A 24,225-nucleotide genomic window follows, 5' to 3' on the forward strand; every position below is an offset into this window, starting at 1 on the left:
CTTCTGGGAGTCGTGGTCTACTTCTCTGCCTTCTGGGAGTTGTAGTCACCAGGGAGCCCAGTGCTTTGTACATCTTTAGCGCGTTCTTCAGGACCAATTGTGTGATTCTCTGCCAACTACCCCGCACACCTGTTCAGAACTCAGGCACTTAATACCATTTACCACGCCGTTCAAGAGGCAGCTCTGCTCTTGAGACAAACAGGAATTCATAAAGTAGAGGCTGAGGTTGAGCAAGCCGCATGATCTAACACACTGGGCAGGAAAGCCATGTCATTGAAGGAATCACTTAGAATCTTTTTTTTTTTTTTTTTCTTTTAACTCTGGCTGGTCTGGAACTCAGAAATCTGCCCGCCTCTGCCTCATAAGTGCTGAAATTAAAGGTTTGTGCTACCTTGCCCATGGCTACTTGAGAGGAATCTTGAAGGGTGACCAGCACAGAGGATCTGGGCAGCATTTCTAGAGGGCACACCGTTGGCAAAGACTGGGCTTCCTGGAATCATTGTTCTCACTACCTTGCAGCAGTCACAAGAATCAAAAACCTGTATGTTCATTGAGGCTGCTGAATTAGCTTCAGGTGACCTACCGTGGGAACTGAGGAAGGGCCTGTGTTCTAGTCCTACCATTAGCCAGTTACAGAACACTCCTGTTCCTATTTTTCTTTTTCTTCTTCTTCGGTTTTTCGAGATAGGATTTCTGTGTGTAGCCTTGGCTGACCTGGATTCGCTTTGTAGACCAGGCTGGCCTCAATTCACAGAGATCCACCTGCCTCTGCCTCCCAAATGCTGGCGCCACCACTGCCTGGCTACTTATTTTTTCTTCTTAACTGGTAGTTGTGGCAACTACTTCATGGCCTACTCAAGGCTGCTTCAGGGGAAGGATCACAGAGAAGCACATGGTTTTGGCATCACAGAATGCCAAGCCACAGATGCACTCAACTCAATTCTACACCCCTGCTTCACATCCCACACTAAGGCTTCATTAGGACCCACATGAAGACAACACAACAGAATAGACAGGGTCAAATGATCCCCTTTATTATGGTTCATCCAGTTACCACAGATAGACACACTGGCTCAGGCAGGTCAACTGCCAGCTAGGGAATAGTGTCTCTCGGAAACAAGGGGCAATGGGTACCAGGAGAATGCCAAAGCAGGTCACTGGCTGGCAACAGACAGGAGGAGCCCCAGAACCAACTGGGCCCTCCCACCCCCAAAGCAAACCATCTGTACCCAGCCCCATTTCTCATCCTGGTTCCCTCCTCACGAAAGTGCATAGTTGCCTGGAGATGCAGCATTCCAGGGCCTGAGCAGCTGGGCCAGACACTGGGAATAGGCTTCCCAAGGGCAGCGCCAGGCATGGCCAATAGGTCTGAGCCAGGAGAAAGTCAGGAAGGACGGGAAATTGACTGGAGGCAATAGCCAACAGCCGAGGAAGGGAAGAAGAGCACAGCCCTAGACTCTCTTAGGGTACCCAGGGCTATAACAACTGCTCTCCAAAGAGAAATCGGTAGAGAATCAACTAAGCCTAAGGAGTCATCAGGAAGGGAACTTTCCAGAGTCTCTTAGTTTCTCTTACAAGGAGGAAGAAGAAAATCATAGCTCAAAGTGGCCTGGTACCAGGTCTTAGATTCCACTGCAAACCAACCTGGAATGGCTGAGTAGGGTCTGGTTTTCCAGACTATCTAGCCCAGGTGGATTTCTATTAGGAGGTGAGAAACAGGCAGCTGCTCCTTGGTAAGGCCTACCCACCTCAGGCCTCACAGAGCTGAATCGGCTACCAGGCAATGTCCACCCACTGCTTGGAACAGACTGTCCCAGGAAGCTAAGATCAGTCATGAAAGGAATGAGGGCTCTACAGAACTAAGGGAAAGGCCAGGAATCAAGTCCTGTGGTCCTCTTGAATGGAAGAGGAGAGAATGACAAAACCCCACAAAACTAAAAACTAAAGGCCGAGTACTCCTTCTGTCCCTCCTTCCCTCCCTGCCTGCCAACCAGGAATCCTATTCAGGATATTGTGCTTGCAGCTTGAACTGGGCCTGGGAGCATCTCCACAGAATCTGTCCCCGAACCAAGGGCAATCGGGCTGGAAAGGAGAGGTAATCTCTCAGTAGGCCCTATTTGACTTCTCTTCTCCCATTCCCTTCAGACCTGGCCCTCTGAGCCCTATCCTTTCTGTCTTACTCAAATAGAACAGCTACTCCTCCCAGGAATCCAGTGCTCACTCTGAGATACCTACAAGCCCTAGTGGACTGGGACCAGCCACACCTCCCCCAGGGGCCAATGATGAGCTCCATGTCTGCTGTTCCAGCAGTGCGTTTACACTTGGCAAGTGCCTTGTACAACCCAGCTCCACAGGAAATGCAGAGCAGCTAAAGGTGGCTCTGGGAAAGGGAGGGAAGTCAGGAGAGGGAAAAGGAGAGGCCTGCCTCTGCAGGCCAGGCTTTCAGAACTATGGAGACCAGCCCTGCATTTCCGTTCTCTGAGTGTCCAGTACCAAATGGGCTCTCCATCTCCAAGCTGTGTGCCCCTTCCACCTCAGGGCTAGCTCAGGGCCCACATCAGCCTCTTGGAACTGGGAAGCAGATCAGACTTGGGGATCTGGGCAGTCTCGGAAGCAGACATAACTGAGACACTCAGCCTTAGGAAGACAAAGCTACATGGGGGAGGAAAAAGATCCTGGGAGTGGCAGCTAGGGAAGAGAACACAAGGAATCTAACAGTGAGGCAGAAACAAGGGGAGGACTACAGGGAGCAAGGAAACATCCTCTGTCCCATCCCCCAGAACCTACCTATCACCACGAATGCTAAATACTGTTGCTGCCCAATGGGACCAAAGGCAGAAATAGCTTCGGCTCATAATTCTGCATGGGGTGCCAGGCCGTCTGCTAGGCCTCCTCCTGCCCTGTGAGGAGTCCCTGGGCCAGGGTCGGAGGGGGCAACCTGGTGGATGGGGGGCTGGTTTAGTTCTAAACATACATCTAGCACCACAACAAGAGATCTCCACTGTACATTATTTCACAAGGGGACACAGACTCAGCTACCAGTGCACACTTCTTGTGCAGTCTGCAGCTCTTGGAGTGCCAAGAGCAGAACCCAAAAGGTGGGGGCAGGGGAAAGACATATACATATACATATACATACATATACATATACATATATATATATATAACTCTGATTCTTTGTACAAAGTCAGGGAGGAGGAAAAGGAAGGGGGAACCCTGCTTGGTCACCACACAGATGATGTGGTCTGAGCCCCCTGTTCCGCTGGCCCCCAGCCCTGCCTCCTAGAGGGGCTTGGCTGGCTCACATCTCATTAGAGTATGTGTAGTTAGGGGTGGCAGAATACTGAGTCTGCGGCTGGGTCATGGCACCCTGTGCAGCCCCCATGGCTGCATTCTGGGCTGCCTGCTGCACGTGTGGGTTCTTCCAGGCTCCGGTGGTCCATTCCTCCTGAGCTTTGCTGAAACTGCCTCCGCTGCCCCGGTAGAACTTATGAACCTGGAGGAACAAAATAATAAGGGCGGGTTAATGGAAGAGGAAAGCAGACATGGTGCTGCATCCCTGTAATCCCTGAAGAGGCAGGAGAATCGTGACTCAAGAGGCTGTCTAAAACACAAAATCAAAAAGCCAGGAATAGTGGCACATGCCTGCCACCCAAGCCCTTGGGAGACAAGGGTGGGTTACTCTTCAATACATCTTGAGTTTGACGCCAGTCTGGGTTTCTTTCATAAGTCCCTGTCTCAAAAAAATAAAAATAAAAAAATTAAGGGACTGGAGAGATGGCTCAGCAGTTAAGAGCATTGGCTGCTCTTCCAAAGGAGCTGGGTTCAATTCCCAGCACCCATATGGCAGCTAACAACTGTCTGTAACTCAATTTTCAGAGGATTCAAAACCTTCACACATTCATACATGTAGTCTAAACACCAAATGTACATAATGATAAAAATAAATAAGTTTTTTAAAAAATAAAAAGTTAAAGTTTGGCATGATGGTGCACACCTTCAATCTTAGCACTTGGGAGGCAGAGGCAGGTGGATCTGAGTCTGAGAGCAGCCTGGTCTACAGAGAAACGCTGTCTCAAAAAGCCAAAAATAGACAGACAGACAGACAGACAGACAGACGGACAGATAGATAGATAGATAGATAGATAGATAGATAGATAGATAGATAGATAATAAATAATTTAAAAAAATGGGTAACAGATGGGATCCCTTTGTGGAAAAAAAAATTTAGTCCTCAGAGTAAGTAACTCAGAAGACTTTTGGTTGTTTGCTTGTTTTTTTTTTGTTGTTGTTGTTTTAAGATTTATTTATTATTTATACAGTATTCTGCCTGTGTATCAGCAGAGGGCACCAGATCTCACTATATCGATGGTTGTGAGCTGCCATGTGAGTGCTGGGAATTGAACTCAGGACCTTTGGAAGAGCAGCCAGTATTCTTATCCTCTGAGCCATCTCTCCAGCCCTGGGTTCTCCCTTAAAAAAAAAAAAAAAAAGTTGTTTTTTTTTTTTAAATTAATTTATTTTTATTTTATGTGCATTCAGTGTGAAGGTGTCAGATCCCTTGGAATTGGCATTACAGACAGTTGTGAACTGCCATGTGAAAAAAAAAGGTTTTGTGTGTGTTTGTATGTGTCTGTGTGTGTGACTTCAGGTGTCAAAGGACACCTCCAGTGTCAGTTCTGCCTTCCACCTAGTTTGAGACAAGGTTTCTGTTCTTTTGCTACTGTGTTCATCACGCTAGCTGGCCCACAAAGTCCTGTCTCTACCTCCCATCTGGCCATAAGAGCACTGGGAGGACTTTAGCCAGGTTCCAGGTGTTGACAAGCAGATCCTGCATCCGCACAGCAAACGTTCTTACCTACGGAGCTGTCTCCCCGCACCCGACTTGTGTGTGTTAATGCAAGTACACGAGGGGGTGCACCTGCCTGTGCATGTGCGTGTAGAGGTAAGAGGTCAGCTCCAGCTATCTTCTCCCATTGTTCTCTACCGTGTTTTGAGAATGCCTGTTTCTTTCTCTGAATCTGAAGCTTGCCCTTTCAGCTAGACTGGCTGGCCTTTAGACCTGGAATCTGACTGCTTCTGCTCTGCTCCCAGCTCTGAGGTTACAATCATTGGCCACTGTGTCAGGCAGTGGATTTCGGGGATTCCAAACTCAGGTCCTCATGCTTATGAAGTGCTTTACCCACCATCTCTGAGCCTCCTGAATCCTCCTATAACCTGGAGGAGGGATGGTTTCAGATCACAGTCCTCTCCCAAAGCCACCCCTTCATCCTTGATGCACATACCATGCTAAGGGCGATGAAGGAGAAGACAGCCACGACTGTGAACATGACCGTGGGGATGAGCATCACCACCGCTGAGCCAATGTTTGTCCCGAAGAAGGAGATGGTGGCGATCCAGCCACTGTAGGAAGAAGCCAGCTGTGGGGCGGATGTAGAAAGAGGGAACCCAGGAGCCACCCCGAAGATCATCTCATTGCCACCATGAGGAGCCACCCAGTGACCTTACTTTTGACACTCTGTAGCCTGTGTATACTCCCAGAGCTCCTGAGGCAGAAGGCTTTTCCTCCCAGCTTTCCCACAGCTTCTGACGCTTCTGGCCACTCAGATCCCCTTTCTCAAGTCCCCTTCCCCTCTAATCCTATCGTGAGCACTACTCCACGACCCGAAGCCCCTCATTCTATCCAAAACAAGCCGCTCAGTGCCCTCAAAAGCAAAGCATCTTAATACCTAGGCAAGCAAAGACCCAAGCGCTACTCCTACCAGCCCAGGTCAGCCCTTTGCCTCTTACCAGACACCCCAGCCTGGAATTCCCACAGCCTGGATGATGCTAATGACCAACTGGGCCATGAAGGTGAAGAAGAATGCCATGAAGCTGAAGGAGCTGTCTGTCCTGCAGCAGAGAAGATGGTCTGTCACCGGGCAGAGGCAGTGGGCTTCCCTGCACTCATGAACCCAAAGCTCCTCTGGGCATAAAGGACAAGGATAGTTAAAGGCTTTACATGAGCATCTACATAGAATGGCCTTCACCCGTAGATTTTCAAACTCTTTCCATGAGTTAGACCTGTGTGCAAGAAAGGGATGTCCTCATGAAAGGACCATCCATGGCACATGGGTCAGCAACTCTACTGGCATAAAGAAAGATGGCTCCACTGTGGGAGAAACAAGCAGCTCCATTGTCAAGGGACTGGGACGGGGGTAGACAGCTCCATAGGCTCAGAAAGAAAAAAAATCCTAGTTGGCACTGGATGGACACTCACTGGCACCAAGTCAGCTATCTCCATCAATACATAGATAGGTATTCCCTTTGGCACAGAACTGGATGACATCATTGGCACATGAATAGTGTTAGTGGGTCTTAGATGGCTGGTTCCATTGACACATGAATAAATGGTTTTCCCGGTATCAAATCAGTCATTGCCCACTGGTAAAAGGATGGACAGCTTCACCAAGACAGCCACATAGGCAAAATTTGACAAGAAGGGTAGAATGAAAAAGGAAGGAACTGAGAAGGATCCCACTTCCAACCCTCTCAACCCAGCCTAGAACTCTCAGGAATCCCATGTTCTGCCTGACAGTCCCAGTCAAAGGTGAACAAGGGAAATAGCAGACAGAGTTTGGGGAGTAGTAGTCAGAAGGAAATAGGGAGTAGGAGCTTGGGTCAGCACCAACCACTTACTTGAAGGCCTTGTAAATGGGCCGAAACCAGCAGACGTAGGAGCAAGGTGTGAAGAGGATGAGCCAGAGAAAGGCGAGGCCAAAGTTGGTGGCTCCCCCGCCTCCGATCAGCCACGCGAGACAGCCCACCAGGTTCACGGCCAGCGTGACGCTGTTCACTGCAGACCCGGGAGTACACGCACACACAGAGATAGACACCAGATACACACAGGACACCAAAGTCCACACAGAGATATGTGAGTGTCCAGACGTGAAGGCACGCACCCAAGGATTCCATATAGGCTCACAAGCAAATCATGGCAATAACACAGACAAGCAGCAAGATACGGACATACACATGGACATACATGCATAAGTGCAAACACACACACACACACACACACACACACACACACACACACACACACACGACCCATAAGCCATACCAATGAATACATAAGAGACAAATACAAAACACATACACACATGCACACACACAGTACAGACTTTAAGAAAGAAAGCTGGGAGCTTGGGTCAACCCTTCCCCAGATTTCTAGGTGTTCCTAGAAATCTGAGAATCCCAACAACAGCAGTCTCTAGGCAAGAACTCACAGCTTCTGCCCAGCAAGCCCCCTGGAAGGATCACACAGCCTCAGGGTCCTGTCCTGGTAAGAAAGGCCTGGGGAGAGGGGTATCGGGGGTGGGGAGGAGGAGTAACTCAATGTTAAAAATGTACTTAGCATGCAAGGGGTAGGGATTCCATCCATGAGACCACAGCTTAGTCCTTGGCCCTCTCAGACCCACAGCAACTACCAGCCCCAAGGCAAGAGATCCATCTTCTATCTTTTCTTACAAAGGACTTGAAAGCCAGGGAGAAAAAGACCTGGAAGCATCTCTTCAAAACACTGGGCCACCTGCCTGCACTTCCATGGGGGCACATAACAGTAGCCAGGAGCTCAGTCAGTCCTTGTGTATTGTGTAATCCATTTCTTAGACCACAATCCTTCTACCTCCAAGATGCCTTTCTTACCTATCTTCCTTTGCTCTGACTTGCAGATCTGGGCCGCTATAATTCCAACCCATCAGCCAAACTAGAAATTCCTCAGTGGTGAGATCCAGACTCCTCTTTCTCTTTCTCACCTGCCCTAGAAGATCCCAGGACTCACAGTATCACGAGTCAGACAGCAGAGGTCTAAAGACTCTTCATTTTACAGATTAGAGAATGGACATTGGCATTAGCCTACGCCTCAGTCTTCGAATCTCAGAGAACTCCCTTCCTTAAACACTGGCTGAGTCCCCAAAGAGCTGCCAAGTTAACAAAGGAAGGTGGGCTCGATCTTGGCCTCAGTCAAGTACCTCTGCTCATCTTCTGAATCTTAACGCTTACACACATTCTTCTTCAGGACCAAAGCACCTGACAGGTATCTAGCAAAGACTTAAGGAGATATTTATAGCCCTTAAATCCAGCTTCTGGACCAGATCTTCTCATGTGGCAGAGCTCCAGAGCCTGACAGAATGCTCCCCTAAATCTGACCCAGACTGATAACTACCTCTGCAGCAACACTCAGCTCAGGGCTCCTGTAACAAATATGTGAATTTCAGGTGTTTCTTCCATTCTTCTTCATTGCTGCAAAGTTTACTAGAGCTTTGTTGTTCTTACTTATTTTGTTTGCTCTTTAAAAACAACACCAAATCCATGTGTGTTTCTGTGTGTATCTGTGTCTGCCATGGTGCACATGTGAAAGGGAGAGGACAATTTGTAACCCTAATGCTGAGTCAGTTCTCTCCTTCCACTGTGTGGGCTCCACGGATCGAACTCAGGCTGTCAGAGTTTATGGCAAGTCCCCTTACCTGCTGCACTATCCTACTGGCTGTATCTGCTCTCCACATAGAAAAGATACTACCCATCAGGTATTGGGTAGCATCACTCTCTCCAGGCTTACCCATCTCTAGCTCACATGCTCTAGAGTTTATATTGCAATTCCCCACTACATCTTTGGGATGGAAACCCCTGGACTCAGCCAGTATTTCTCCAGCCTTGAGGCATTCTCTTCTTTCTTCTTCTCCTTGTGCAACTTCGAGTCTTCAATTTTGTCTTACTCCCTTTATTTCTTCATTTCGCCATTTATCTATTTATTTGTTTATTTATTTTTGAGATGGGTTCTCACTGTATAACCCTGGATGACCCAGAACTTACTATGTGGATAAGGCTGGCCTTGGACTCACAGAGATCCATGTGCCTCTGCCTCCTAAGTGCTAGAATTAAAAGGGTGCATTGACCCAGAATGACCATAATACACATCTTTACCTGAATGGAATGCCCCTAAGGAAAAAAAGGTATTGCCATGCAGAAGCATAAAGGGCTAGAAATTCATGGAAAGTGATCTCAGATGACCTCTCCTGCCCCAGAGATCTTGGTAGCTGGGTTTAGCTTCCTCACCTTCCACAAACACAGGCACACACCTTCCCCAAAACCCCTACCCTTGGTCCTCCTCCATACATTATTTTTAATTAAAAATTATTTTTTAATTGTTTTTTATGATTTATGTGTATGGGTATTTTGTTTGCATGTGTATCTGTATACCATATGCATGCAGTGACTGTAGAGGCCAGAAGGCAGCCTGGAACTGGAGTTATGGACAGTTGTGAGCCTCCATGTGGCTGCTGGGATTGAACCCTGGTCCTCTGGAAGAGGAGACAGTACTCTTAACTGCTGAGCCTCCTCCTTATTTAATGGGAAAAACAGAGTGTAATTTCATTTTCGTTCCAACAACTACAGACTACCCATATCTGCCCAACTCCTCCTCTTCTCATGTTTGTAAGGCAGGAGACCCTTGTCTACCCAAGGCCAAGGCAGGTCATGGCACAGAGCCTGACCCTCTGCTGCTACTAACTACTGTCCCATGAAGAACCTGTCGCAAAGATAGTGAGTTTTGTTTGCTTGCTTTTTATCACCGCCCCCCCGCCCTGTGTGTGGGGGGGGGTGGGGGAGTGTGTGTGTGTGTGTGTGTGTCTGTGTGCACATGTGGAGGTCAGAGGACAACTTTCAGGAGCCATCCTTTACATCTACCTTGTTAAGGCAGGGTCTCTCATGTTTCTGCACTTTGTACTCCGTATCAGCCAGCCTTCCTAGCTTCCAGGTGCTTGTCTCCTGTCTCTGCCTCCCATCTTGCCTGTACTGGGATTACAGGTATATGCTACTACTTTTTACATGGGTTCCCGGTATTGAACTCAGGTTATCAGACTTGTGATAACCTCATCCCACATTCACAAACTGAGATGCCCACCAGCCCAAGACAGCAGTCTTTACTACCTTCCTGACACAGCTGGGTGCAGAGCTGAGTCAAGGCCATGTCACCTGGAACAGATGCCAAGTGCATCCCACTACAGCCTGTCCCCCCCTCACATGGCTCAGCGGGATCTTCTGACAACCCTGAGCAAAGTCTACACACCTCATAATGACACTATTCTGCTGGCCCACCTCAGACCACGACATACAGGCACCTCTAAATTCTCATCCTTAACTCCTCAGAGCATCAGAAGCCTAGCCCACACAGCTGCCTGGAGACGCAGCTATCAGCAAGCCACACTCTCTTTCTGCAACAGAGAACCTGCTGTTTGGGAAGCAAAACAGAAAAACTGGATTCCATGTCTCCTAACTCCCAGCTGAATGCTCTTCTCTTTGAGCAACACGTCAAGAAACATGAGGCTTTAAAGGAAGGGCTCTCCTCCAAACCCAGAATCTTGGCAGCCAGCACAGGTTCCCTGGAAAAGTTTTCCAGTGGGAAGGCGTAAAAAAGCAAAAGGAGAAATAACACTGCAAAAAGAAACCCCGCCCAGAAGCTCTGCGAAAAAGAGACAGAACAAGAAAAGAAGGGAAGAAAAGAGAGGCCTACACAAAAGAAACTTTGGCCCAGCTAGGCTACTGGCCAGTAAAAGGGAGTTCTCAGGGGGCCAGCGGGGACAGGTTCCCAGGCCTTGCACACGCTACACTTGGAAATCGGGATATGCAAGCAGCCCTCCCCAAGGCCAGCACTTCTCCCTCATCCCCACAGTACTCACACATCCAGAGGTAGTAGAGGCGCTTGGTCAAGCTGAGATGCTGAGGAGGGATGTCGGCCTCAAAGTCTTGGTAGAAACATGGCTTCAGCGGGATGAATTTGGGCAATGGTGGGAAGTTGTTCACTTTCTCTGTGAGCGAGATACACTGAAGGGTATCACCTTGGATGTCTCCCCTGGACTCCCTTCTGGGCCCTATAGGTCCTTTATGGCCCTCCCCTCCTGGCTGGGCTGTCTATAGATTCTATATACTCCGGCCCCGTGCCCTTGCTGCTTTGCTATCTCTACCCAACTATCCCTACTTCCTGACTTGGCCAGGATGATCCCTAAGAAATCAAAGATGCTCAAAAAAAGCATCTCTCAAAAGACCACAAATATAATAAAAGCTGCCATGGGGTGAGGTGCCTCTACAATAGAGATCAGGTCCCACAGCATGGGTGGAGTCTGGAGTTGTGGGTCCTGGCCTCCACTCCAGCATCAGTCATTCAACTCTCTACCCCTCTCCAGACCTCAGTTGTTCAGAAGAGTAGAATCTGGGCTACATGGTTTCCTCCAGCTTTGGCACCATGCACCTAGGAGCCTTTAGAAACCAGAGGAAAGAGTCTCAAAGTACAATGGTAACACCAGGAAATAGGTACAGGCCACCCATGGTGCTTTTTGGTGAACTGCAGGATAAGACAGGACCATCAAGATGCTCAGCTCAGGTCCCCAAGCTCAAAATTTAACATAGGGCTAGATGGTGCTATGAAGTTCTCAGATTGACAAGCCACAGTGAGAGTGTGGGGCTACAAAAACAGGAGAGTGCACACAGAAAGCAAGACTTCTGAAGGCTAGGACAAGGGCCAGCTACTTTATGCCTTTTTTCATATCCACCCCAACATGGCCCACCTCTCCTTACCGGCCATGATGGACCAGCCTACTCAGTAGCCTGCTCACACCTCGTTGTCCTGACCTGGAAGAAGAGAAAAACTAGATGAGAATGAGGATCAGAACACAGTATAACGTAGTTCCCTCTGCACCCCAGTTTGCTTCATGGTCTCTGAGGCCTGACACGCTTGCATTCTCACTGTGGGGTGAACCCAGATGGAGCAGCTCTTCGCCTCAGAGAATCACATCAGCCACATCCTTCCAGCCATTTCCACTGTGCCAGTTAGTTTTAACGTCAACTCGCCACAACCTAGAATCGCCTGCGAAGAGAGCCTGAACTGACAAGTTGCCTAGATCAGGCAGGTTTGCGGGCGTGTCTGTGAGAGAATGTCTTGACTGTTGACTGACGTGGGAAGACCACCATCCCCGGGGCTGTGATCCTGGACTGTGTAAGTGAAGAGAACTTGGTGAGCATAAGCTAGTAAGCAGGCAGCATCTATGTTTCCTTCTCTCTTCTCCACTATGGATGGGATGTAACTAGCTCTTTAAGTTCCTGCCTCAACTTCCCCTTGGTGGTATTACCTGGAACTATAAGCATAACAAACTCTTCCCTCTCCTAAGTCACTTTCGGCCAGCATATTTTGTTTTGTTGTTTTATTTTGAGACATATTGGGTCTCAATATGTAGCCCTGGCTGGCCACTATATAGTACCCACTAGACTAGACTAGGCTGGTCTAGAGCTCATAGAAAGACACCAGCACAGACGTTACAGAGCAAACTGTCTGTGACTCCAGTGCCAAGGGATTCTATGTCCTCTTCTGACCTCTGTGGGTACCAGGTAGGCACATGGTACCCAGTATACACACATATCTGCAGGCAAATCATTTAGACCCATAAACAAAAATCCAATCTTTCTTCAAAATAAATACATAGAATGTGCAAGGCCCTGGGTCTAAAAGGCCTGACTATGTCTATGTACCACGTGTGTGCAGTACCAAAAGAGGGCGTTGGATACCCTGAAACTGGAGTTATGGATGCTGATGAGCCACCATGTGGATGCTGGGAGTCAAACCCAGGTCTTCTGGAAGAACAGCCAGTGCTATTGCCACTGAGCCACTGCAAAGTTCTTTTTATAAAGTAGAGTATGATCACATTTTCAAAAACCACCATTCTGGGGCTAGAGATAACACTCAGTGACTTTCTGTGCAAACAGGACAGACCTGATTTTAAATCCCCTGTGCTTAATAAAAAGGTGGATACGGCTACATGCCTCTGTAACCCATTGCTGTTGGCATCAAAGATAAGAGGATCACAGAGGCCTGCCAGCTAGCCTAGCCAAAACCCAGCAAATTCTAGATGAGAGATCTCGCCTCAAGGGAATAAAGTGAAGAGTGCTAGAATAAGACTCCTTGACATCCTCCTCTGGCCTCTGCATGACTTCACATGGGCACACACATTCACACACACATGGGTAAAGAAACCTACCAATACACCACACACATACACACATTTCCACTCTGCCATCCCTACATGACAACAGACATAGGCAGGGATCACTTAGCTACCAAAACCACTGTGTGACGGTTGCTATGGAAAAGTGACAGTGAGTGTCACATTTCAGACTGCTTACTAATTTTGAGAGAAAAGATATTCCTAAAATGAGAGAATCTGGCAGACCAAATGATTAAACCTAGCATTATAATAAAAAGGTAATGTGTGCACAGAAGGATACATAATCTTCTGTGTGATATTGGTGCCAAAAAAAATGTTAGTCTGAAAGTAAGTATGAGCCAAGCATGGTTGTACATGCTATAGTGCCAGCAATAAAGAGACAGAAGTAGTAGGATCAGGAGTTCAAGACTAACCTGAACTACCAAAGGCCCTGTCTCACAACGAAGAGGGGTTAGTTACTTTAAAAAAAGAAAAGAAAAACAGCTGTTTACAAAAAGACAGCTTCCACCTAGGTCTGCTTATATGAGATAAGGAGTCAAATTCACAAAAATAGAAAAAGATTACAGAAGGTAATTGATGAAGGTTGGGGAGAACTGAAAAAAGATTTGGGGAGGAACTCTAGTGCATGTAGCTGGTGCAGGCCATGAACGCAACAGGTGGGAAAAGGCAGATGCAGGCCAGAGTGGCCTCGGAATACAGCAGGAGTCCACCTTTCTACCCCTCTGCTACCGTACAAGCTGGAATGAGAGGGAGGGGGCAAGAGCAGGGCACTCAGCTAATGGGCAATTACAATTCAACCTAAGTGCTCTGGGACGGTAAACACAGCTGTGGGAATCAAGACACCTCCTTGTACCTGCCGTGGTGCCAACAAGGGCTCCACAGAGGAAGCAATACCAGATCTGAATACATGAAGGTCAAACAGGAGTTGGCTGGACAAAGGAAGTAAGGAAAACAGAAGGCCAAAAGAGCAATGGCACGGCTTATTCGAGGAATAAAGAGGCAGACTGAGCAGAAAGCTTGAAGCAGAGGGAGGAAAGGAAAAAAGGGTTCTAGGAGAATGGAGAGACGGCTCAGTGGTTCAGGAGATAACTCACTTCCCGAGTTGTCTTCAGACCTCCACACGTGAGCCAAGGCATAAGCAAGTGCATGTGTGTGCGTGTACTCACACATAAATGATTTTTTTTTTTTTTGAGACAGTCTTACCATCTAGGCCTGACTAGCCTAGGGTCAGCATGTAGCCTAAGCTGGCCTTGAAGTGGCAGAAGCCTGCCGATTTCCACTTCCTAATGGCTAAGATTAAAGGTATACATTACCACACTGGGGTAAAAAGGTGTGGGGGGTTGGAATTTTATAGATGAGTGCTGTATCTACATTATCCCCCCACTCTCCTCATGTTCATGGATTTTTTTTTAATTATTATTCTCCAATATGTGTGCATGTATAACTATATAAACACAACAACCTGATAAGTACTTTTCCTGTTGTTCACATATACACGTTTAGGACTGACTTGGCATTGGGTAAATACTTAGGGAGCTCATTCTTGGGGAATATTGATTCTCCCTCCTTTTTTTATTTATTTAATTTTTATTTTATGTGCATTAGTGTGAAGGTGTCAGATCCCTTGGAACTGGTGTTTCAGACAGTTGTGAGCTGCCATGTGGATGCTGGAAATTGAACCTAGGTCCATTTGGAAGAGCAGACAGCACTCTTAACCACTGAGCCATCTCTCCAGCCCGATTCTCCCTCCTTTAAAATATATATATATATGTAAAGAATAAAACCAAAAGCTGGACACAGTGGCACATGCCTGTAATCCTAGCACTCAGGAAGCAGAGGCAGGTGGATCTCTATGAGTTCAAGGCCAGCCTGGTCTACAGAGCAAGTCCAAGACAGCCAAGGCTACACAGAGACACCCTGTCTTGAAAAAGCAAACAAACAAACAAAGAAAAACGAAGTTTGTAGGGCACATCCTGATAAACCTAGTAGTTAGGACATAAAAGCTAGAGGACCAGGAGTTTGAGGCCAGCCTGAACTATCATGAGACCTTGTCTCAAAAAACAAAATAAGCAGGTCGGAGATGCCCAGTGGGCAAAGGTCCTTGCCAAGCAAGCCTTGCAGCCTGTGTTGTACCCCCAGACCCCACAGAACAGTGGAAGAGAAGAACTGACTGCACGAGGTTGTCCTCAGACCCCCACATCGGCCCACAGGTATATCACGTGCTCATGCACACACAATATTTTTGGGGGCATATATTTTGTAATTGTGTGAGCTCAGTGAGGTTTTATATACATATATATTTGTGTGTGTGTTTTTTTAATATCCTGAACCCAGTTTCCCTTCCCTCTTCTTTTTCCAGTCCCTCCCCACCACCTCCCATGTCCCCCACCCGCCCACCCGACAATATTTTTGCTTTGGTTTGGACTTTGGTTTTTGAGACAGGGTTTCTCTGTGTAACCTTGGCTGTCCTGGACTTGCTCTGTAGACCAAGCTGGCCTTGAACTCACAGCAATCCACCTGCCTCTGCCTCCCTGAGTGCTGAGAGTAAAAGCATGTGCCACCACTCCCGGCTAACAATATTTTTAAGTGCATAAAATTAAAACAAAACAAAACAAAAAAGCTTTCTCACAAGGGTTGAACACAGGACCTCATGTATGCTAGGCAAAGACTCTATTCTTGAGCCAAACTCCTAGTCTCAGATCCTTTTATTCATTTTAATGTATAGCTATGTACACATCACAAAAATGATCTTAAACAAGCTGTGTCATAATATGATTTTTTTTTCAGACAGGGTCTCACCATGTAGCTCTGGTTGGCCCGAAATTCTCATAATCCAATTTTTCCTACTCAATATATATATATTTTGTCTTCAAGTTTGTCTACAACCTTATCATGCACTGCCTGTAGGTGCCAGAAGAGGGCACCAGGTGCCTGGGACTAGAGTCACAGCCAATTGTAAGCTGCCATGTGGGTGTTGGGAATCAAACCCAGGCACTCCAGTGCTTTTAAGCACTGAGCCATCATCCCTCCTGCCCCTCACAACATCTTATAAAAATGTTTCAATGCAACTCTCCTGAGAAGCCTAAACTAAGGGTATGGGTTAGCCTTTCCCTAAGTGCCCTTCTCTCTCAATGCTCAAGCTTAGCGATATGCTAAATCCTTCCTTAATAAACTTTAACTTTGCTCTTTCTATAAGTGGTGTGAGATGACCTGTGAAAATGGTTCACTCCTACCTTGGGGTGGAAAACCCACAAAAGCATAAAGTCAGTAGCTCCAAATCCTTGTGTTCATTTTAAGAACAGCCTTGAAACTGCCCAAGCCATCAAGGGTGTGCACACCTGGAAAGCCAGCAAGTACCTGAAAGGTCCCTTTAAGATAACAGTGAGTGAGCTGGGTGTGGTGGCCCAAGCCTTTAATCCTAGTACTCAAGGAGGCAGAGGCAGGCAGACTGCTGTGATGCCAACCTGGTCTACAAAGTGAGTCTAGGACAGACAAGGGCACACAGAGAAATCCTGTCTTGAAAGACCAAAAAAAAAGGCAATGAGTACCATTCTGAATATCTGAATGTACAATGGTACAATGGTGTGCCCAGGCCAATAAGTACAACTGGAGACAGGATAAGTGGCCCAAAGACAATAATAAATTTTTTTAAGCCAGATTTGGTGACTCATACTTTAATACCAGCACCTGGGAGGTGTAGGCAGGAGCTTCAGGAAGTTCAAGGTCATCCTCGGGCTATGTTTTGAATCTGAGGACATCCTGAGCTACTAGGGATAGGAGTAACACTGGAAAAATGGCTCAACAATTAAGAGCAGGTACTGCTCTTACAGAGGACCTGAGTTTGATTCCCCGTGCCCACATCAGAAGGCTAAAAGACCTTGCGTAACTCAAGTGTCCAGAAATATGGCACCTCTGGCCTCCGGGGGCACCCATGCTCACAGGCACACACACACACCCATGCACAGACAGACATGCATAACTGGAAGGAATAAAACAAATCTTTCAAAAAAGAAAAGCATAGGTACCTTATTCCTGTAACCCTAGCACTTGGGAGGGCCTTAAAAAGAAAGGAAGAGTGAGGGAAGGGAGGGAGGGAGGGGAGGAGGGGGAGAGAGAGCACTGGCAATGAATAAGGCAGAAACTGGGCGTGATGCACACCTTTAGTCTCAGCGCTGTGGAGGCAGAAGCAGGCAGATCTCTGCGAGTTCAGGGCCAGCCTGGTCTACAGAGTGAGTTCCATGTCAAACAGGGCTATAGAGAGAGAACCTGTCTCAAAAGACAAACAGCAACAGCAAAGAAAGTAATGCAGAACCTAGGGATTTTAGATTCTTTGGTCATCAAGCACAGCCAAGAGAGCAAAACACCCAAGATACACCACTGTCCATGCAGACCTCATGGCTGGTTCAGTACATAAGCTCTCGCCATACTAAGAGGATTCTCAATGAAGAGGAACAAAATGTTCCTAAGCCAATAAAGAAAGAGAAAGGTCTCCTGGCAGAAACATGACTGTATCACATGGGAATAAATTTAATGTAAAGTAAATACAAACAAAAGCAAAATAAGTATAAACCCTAAATCTGCTTCAAAACAGAAAGAAAGAGGTGTACCATGATGGCTCAGCAGGTAAATGCGCTTGCCACTGCCTGACAACCTGAGTTCCCTGGGACTCACAGGGCAGAAGGAATAACCCGATTCCTGAAAGCTGTCCTCTGACCTCCATAAGTATGCTGTAGCACAAACATGCACACTGAAAAAATAAATGGAAAAAATTTCAAAAGGATTTATTTAACGAGCTTGGTTGTTTTGCCTGGATGCATGTTGGCGCACCATGTGTCTGCAGTGCCCATGGAGGCCAAAAAAGTGTCAGATCCCCCAGAACTAGGGTGACAGGTGATTCAGGCCACTATGTGGATGCTGGGAACTGTACACAGTCCTCCGGAAGAGCCACCAGTGCTCTCAACCCCCGAGCCATCTCCCCAGTCCATAAAAACATATTTTAAAGAATTTAGTTTACGTGTATAAGTGATTTCCCTGCAGCTATGTTTGTACAATTAATGTATGTGACACAGTTGGAAGAGGGCATCGGAGCCCCGAGAACTGGATTTACAGATGGTTGTGAGCCACCATGTGGGTGCTGGGAACTGAACCCAGGTCCTCTGGTAGAGCAGCCAGCACTCTTAACTACAAAGTCCCCTCTCCAACCCCAAAAAATATTTTTTAAAGGAGAAAAAAATCAAAACCTTTTCTATTAATGAATACAGATCTATCTTAATCTCTTTAATGACTGACCAACTAGGTCAACAATAGCCATGGCCACAGAGCAGTGAAGTGTGGTACAGTCAGAAGGTCACAGCTTTAAGGAAGTGGCAGAGGAAAAGCCATACTGCTAAGAAACTAGGAAAAGGATGAGTGAGAAGAAGACATAAGGCTAGGAGCCGAAGGGATGGCTTAGTGGTTAAAAGCAAATCAGGTGGTTCACAACTCTAGCTCCAGGGGATCAGATACCTCTAACCTCCACAGGCACTGTACACACATGCACACGCCCACAGGCAGACACACACAGCTACACATAATCAAAAATAAAATCTTAAAAAAAAAAAAATCCAGGCTTGATGGTGCATGCCTATCATAGCAGCATTTGGGAGGAGAAAGCAGGAAGGCAGGTTGGGCTAAAGAAAGATCCCATATCAAAACCAAACAAGTCAAGAGCTGGGGCTGTAGCTCTTAGTCTGCATGCACTAGGTCCAGGGTTCAATCTCTAACACCCTATAGAATGGGTGTGGTGGGACACACCTGTAATTCCAGCACTTGGGCAGTAGAGGCAGGAGGATTGGTTCTAGGTCATTATCAGCTACATAGTGAAATACAGGCCGTCCTGGGCTCCATGAGACCATCCCCACACACCCCCATCACCTGCTAAAGAGGCTAAGTTAAGCTGGGGCTACAATATGAGCCTGTTTCAATAAATGAACAAAACTACAGCAGTGCTGACACTGGGACAGAAAGCTTTTTCCAGGTCGGGAAACTTATCTATACTTACAAACCAGGAGGAAGATACTAAAGGAAGCAGTTCAGAGGCTCAAGTAGAGGGAAATAACTGATGGACAGTGGTGCCTCAGGAGACACAAAAGGTCAGATCCATAGTTCAGAGGAGAGCTTTTCACAAGGACCCTTCTTACTAGAATTCAAGAGACGCATGACAAATGCCCAGTGTGCAGCACATTTCTATAATCCCAGCATTTGAGAAGTTGAGGCAGGAAGACCAACATGGGTTAGAGAGCAGCCTGGGTTCCATGAGACCCTGTCTCAAAAGTTAAAAAAAAAAGGAAAAGGCTGGAGAACAATACAGGTGTTAGGAGTACTGGCAGCTCTTCCAGAGGACCAAGTTCAATCTCTTCAGAGGACCAGCACCCACATGGCAACTCACAACCACTTCTAACTCCAGTTTAAGGGATTAAACACCCTCTTCCGGCCTCCAAAGGCATCATGCAGGCTCATGGGACACAGACACATATACAAACAAAACACCCATATACATAAAATTAAAATTAACATGTAAAGCTCTTACTTTTAGAAAGAACAAGTGGACAGGAACATGAGTATGACCCCATCTCCTATAGCACACCCTGATGACGCTCTACCTGAGTGAAAGACTTTAGGAATACAATTTGGGTTGGAATATTCCTCTTTTGGGACAGATTAGAGAGCACATAATATTGAGGGAAGAGTTTCTAGGCTTTTTGGATGGCATATGGTGAAGACTAAGATAGGACATCCTGCTGCAAGCAAACAGAATCAGACTGTCCTGGTCTGACAGTCTCCGGGTTTTTCTATATTCTGAGTGTAGCATCTAGAACTGGGATCTGCTTCTGGGAAGGGCACGTAGGCAAAATGGCCCAGTGATTGAGGGCATGGAGCCCAAGGACAGAGAAGGGGCACTGGCCATGCAATAGAAAAAACAGAGATGTTGGAAGACCTCACGTCCCAATCCCCAGCCCTGAAACCCAAAGCAGGTAATTCCCTGAGGGCAAAGAATCCAAACTGTGTAAGTGACCATATGCCAACAAGAAGACACGTGGGGGCTGAAGGAGGTACTGCCTTCCCCAAAGAGAACAGGATATGGAATGAGAGCTTGCTTCTGCAATACAGTCAGTCCTCCAGAAAACTGAGGAAGACAAACAGGGGAAAGGAGCTACAAACTAAAGAAAAGTTATAAGAGCCTCAGGCGGGATGCTCCCATAATTCTGACTCCGGCCCAACCCTTATCACAGATCCCAAATTATTTCTCTGTCCCCACAGTGAGAGGAATCAAAAAGTCACATACAAACGATCCAGGGCAGAACTGTGGTTTGTTGCTGAAGGCAAGGGCTCAGGAGCACTGCAGGAGGAGTATAAGTCTGCAGGGTCCTTTGTCCTTAGAACAAGGCTACCTTTTTCTTAGGGGAGGGTGTGGTACTGGGATGAAAGAAATCAATGGTTTTTACAGTTGAAGTTCTTAGATGGAGAACGAGCAATTTGTTCTTCAGATGAGAATCTTCTGTGATTGGCGGGGGGGGGGGGGGGAGGGACGGGGATGGATCCATACATACCTGAAATTTTGTTTTGGTTTGCTTTTCTTTTGACTCAGGCCCTTGCTAGGTACTCCTGGGTGGCCTGAAACTCACTATTTAGGCCAAATTGACCTTGAAATTCCAGCAATTCTACTTCAGCCTCCCAGCTGCTGAAATTACAGGCACAAATCGTCACAGCTGATCCAATAGCACCTGAACATTGTTTAAGAAACCCAGACTGTAATTTATTCAGTTCTTTTGTGTGACTGGTCCTGCAGTAGTAAAAGTCCATGGTAGACCAGAAGGAAGTCAAGCCTGGTTTCAGGTCCAGCCAGAGTCTGAGACCACTTAGTTCCAAGTGCTCTCAGCTTGCCAGCAAGAGCCCCACATCTCTGGCACAAAAATGGTCATTCTTCTGTTTGCCCACAGCCTACTGGCTAAGGCGGAAGTTCCTAATATGTACTCTACCTCTGACCCCCTCCCTTATCCTTATTTCAACCCCATCTGTAGTCCTGAAGCCCAAACTGTGAATCACCCCCAGAATACAGGGCTCTCCTGGCTGTGCGAACATCATGCTGCTGATGACACTATGGTACCCTCCCACAGAGCCTGCACCTGGTATTCAAAAGCTTCATGCCAATCAGCTCCAAGTCCCCCTCCCCACCACCCTGTTTCTCCACCACAGGCTAGTTTCTATGCAGGCAACTTTATGCAGAATATCATGTCTAGCCACCCCAGTGACCCCAACCCAGTAGCCTACCACCTTCTCTAAACCCTGCCACTTCCCACACTGCTTCTGTGAACCCCTGCTAGACACCCCTGCTCTGCATCCCATTGCATACATTCTAAAGCAGCCACTGGTGCTGCTCACTCATCCATTCTCCTCATCCTTCCCTTGCAGGTGGAGGACAGTTTTGTTTTGATCTAGAGTCTTGCTCAGCAACCCAGGCTGATCTTCAATTCCCAGCAATCCTCCTGCCTCAGCGTCCCAACTGTTGGGATTACAGGCATGTACCATCCTACTGGGCTCTGTACAATCTGAAGATTGAACACAAATACTAATTTGTTCTGCTCCTTAGTATGAAGTTAGGAGGGACAGGTCCTGCAGTAGGGAAAATCAGGTCTATGATGGAGAGAAGGTTTCAGATTGGACCAAAAAGACCCCACACTGAGCACAATCAACCCTATTTGGTACTTATGACTTAGATATCCTCCCGAGGTATGAGAGCAGGAAGGCTAATGCCTTCTCCTAAACAGGCAAAGGCCAGCACTTCTGTCAACCCAGCTGCATCACACTTCCTTCTGGAAACTTTCAGACCCCAGACCGAAGCAAGGCAGGAAGTGTATCATGGAGAGGAAATCTGGTGGGGAGGAGACCAGACAGGCAGAGAGAGAAAGAGGGAAAAGAAAGAACTCAGGGCTCTTTTAAACTAGAAGACACTTCCTCAGGGAGGTCACTGCTTACTCCAATTATTTTGTCCCTAGAGAAAGTGTTAACAGAAAGATACCCAGAGAGGGTTATCAACTTGCTCAGCAGTGACCAGCCGGAGAAGGAGCTAAAGAGCAGCCACACTGGGGCTGGAGAGAGAGCTGTGTTTAAGAGCACTAGCTGCTCTTCCAGAGGACCAAAGTTGACTGCCAGTACCCATACGGACAGCTCACAACCATTTGCAACTCCAGCCCCTGAGGATCCAACACTGTTGTCTGTGGACACTGGCCACAATTGTGCACACACAGGCAAAAGACCCATACTTCTAAAATAAACACCCAGCCGGGCACGGTGGCGTACGCCTTTAATCCCAGCACTCAGGAAGGCAGAGGAGTTGGATCAATGTGAGTTCGAGGCCAGCCTGGTCTACAAAGCAAGTCTAGGACAGCCAAGACTACACAGAGAAACCCTGACTCGAAAAAAAAAAAAAAAGGAATGAAATAAATACAATTTAAAAACATAAAGGAAAGAAAGAAAACCAGTCACAAAGCCCGGGCCTCCTAACCCCTCTCCGTCTTCTGTGGCCCGTTCATACATGGGCCTCAGCAATGGAGAATGGGCCCCCGTCTTCATAAGCTCTACAGAACCTAAACTAGCAACCCCAAACAAAATCTCTCTGCCAGCCGTGCCCCTACCAGAATCATCTCCCTCTTTCACAGTCCTCACGGTGAAGAGAGAATGGGCAAAGCACCGGTTGCAAATTTCTGCAGACCATCCCTCCCACACACATACCACGGACAGGCTCGGTGGGGCGGCGTGCGCTTCGTGCCTACCTCTGAACTTTGCCTGTCCCACCACCTGAGATGCCCTCTCTTGCCTCTACCTCCTTCCAAATCCCACCTCCAGAAAGTCTCCTGACAGCTCTGTCTACAGCCCCGGCCTTTGCTGATCTGCTGATCCCAACCGGGACGTCGCAGGTTTGCGGGCTCTGACAGTCAATTCTCAGTCCTACTCTCACTCGACTCCCCCAGATTCCAGATCAGGAGAACCCCAAGGCAAGGACAGGGATTGGTCCCTACACATCTCCCCTCCTTCCTCGTGACCAACTGGTGCCAACGTTGGATGCGCTAGATCCAGCACCCCCATCCCACTACCGAAAGCCCAGGGTGGTTATCCCGGCCCTAGTCAGTGCACCCATCCCCCTCCTCCGAAAATCAGGCTGCTTAGACCCGTGGTACAAAGGCCGGTTTCCCAAGGGTTAGTACAACTTGGATCCACCTGCAGGCGCCTTTTGTGAAACCACTGTCACCTGACTCCAATCCCCATCCCCGGCCATATCCATCATCCCAAAAAAAAGAGGCCGGTTTCCAGGGAATGCAAGGTTGAATTGGGGGTTTGTGGGGTGGAGGGCCCAAGGCTCAGGCTCCAGCATCCAAGCGTCTGACGTCACCCAAATCCCGGGCTCCCTCTGCGGGGACAGGGAATGAGGAAATTAGGGATTGGGGAGGAGGATTTAGGGGTGCCCAGGGAGCTCTTCAACGCCCCAAGCAGGAAAGGTCACCTCGACTCCCCACCTCACCAGCAGCTCGGCCTGCCCCCTCAAATGAAAACGGATGCTTTGAATGCAGAAAACTGGGGCCTCTGACGCCTCTCCAGCCCAGCTCGCAGCTTCCCTGCAGAGCCCTCCACGGGTCTCCAGGCCCAGGACTCACCAGCACCAACTGCTCAGCTGCAGAAAAGCAGTCGCGTTGCACCGCGCTGAGCTGCGCTGCACCCAGCGATCAGGCGCGGAGCCGGCCGCGAGCGGCTTCCGGATTGGGGGCGGGGATTGTGTGAGCGCGCCCGAGGCGCGCGCGCGCGCGCCGCCGTGCCTGCTGCAACCACTCTCGCGAGACTCCCACTCGGCTCTTAGGGCCGCTCCACTAGCGTCGCGAGAAGAAAGGCGCCGCCACCCCCGCACCTTGCGGGAGCTGTCCGAGGTGCTAGATCCTCGATGTAGGTGGTGTAGGTGGGCACCTCGGGGACAAGAGCACAATGGGTGCATAAAAGGCAGATGGGAGCCTAGTGCTAGCAACCAGTGCCTCAGCTTCCAAATCTGTAAAGTGGGAAGAACAACCCCAATACCAATCTCAGGGACCTCTGGGATGTACCAGGAAAGAGTAAGAGAAAGCTTGATGAGGGGCTGGAGAAACAGCTCAATAGTTAAGAGTAC

The 24,225-nt window shown here is 48.0% G+C and overlaps 1 protein-coding gene across 1 annotated transcript; it reads right to left on the bottom strand.

Annotated features, from left to right (window-relative positions):
* Positions 1–1,011: 1,011 nt before the first annotated feature.
* On the bottom strand, positions 1,012–23,881 carry Scamp5 (secretory carrier membrane protein 5). Its single transcript, XM_021653516.2, has 7 exons — positions 23,726–23,881; positions 11,614–11,667; positions 10,719–10,847; positions 6,679–6,835; positions 5,791–5,892; positions 5,286–5,403; positions 1,012–3,496 (listed from the first exon to the last, which is right to left on the bottom strand). Exons 2-7 carry the CDS (start codon positions 11,618–11,620, stop codon positions 3,302–3,304), a joined length of 708 nt encoding a protein of 235 aa, XP_021509191.1. The 5' UTR covers positions 11,621–11,667; positions 23,726–23,881; the 3' UTR covers positions 1,012–3,301.
* Between the last annotated feature and the right edge of the window lie 344 nt (positions 23,882–24,225).

The sequence above is a fragment of the Meriones unguiculatus genome, chromosome 1 (genome assembly GCF_030254825.1).
Source record: "Meriones unguiculatus strain TT.TT164.6M chromosome 1, Bangor_MerUng_6.1, whole genome shotgun sequence".
Taxonomy (NCBI): Eukaryota; Metazoa; Chordata; class Mammalia; order Rodentia; family Muridae; genus Meriones; species Meriones unguiculatus.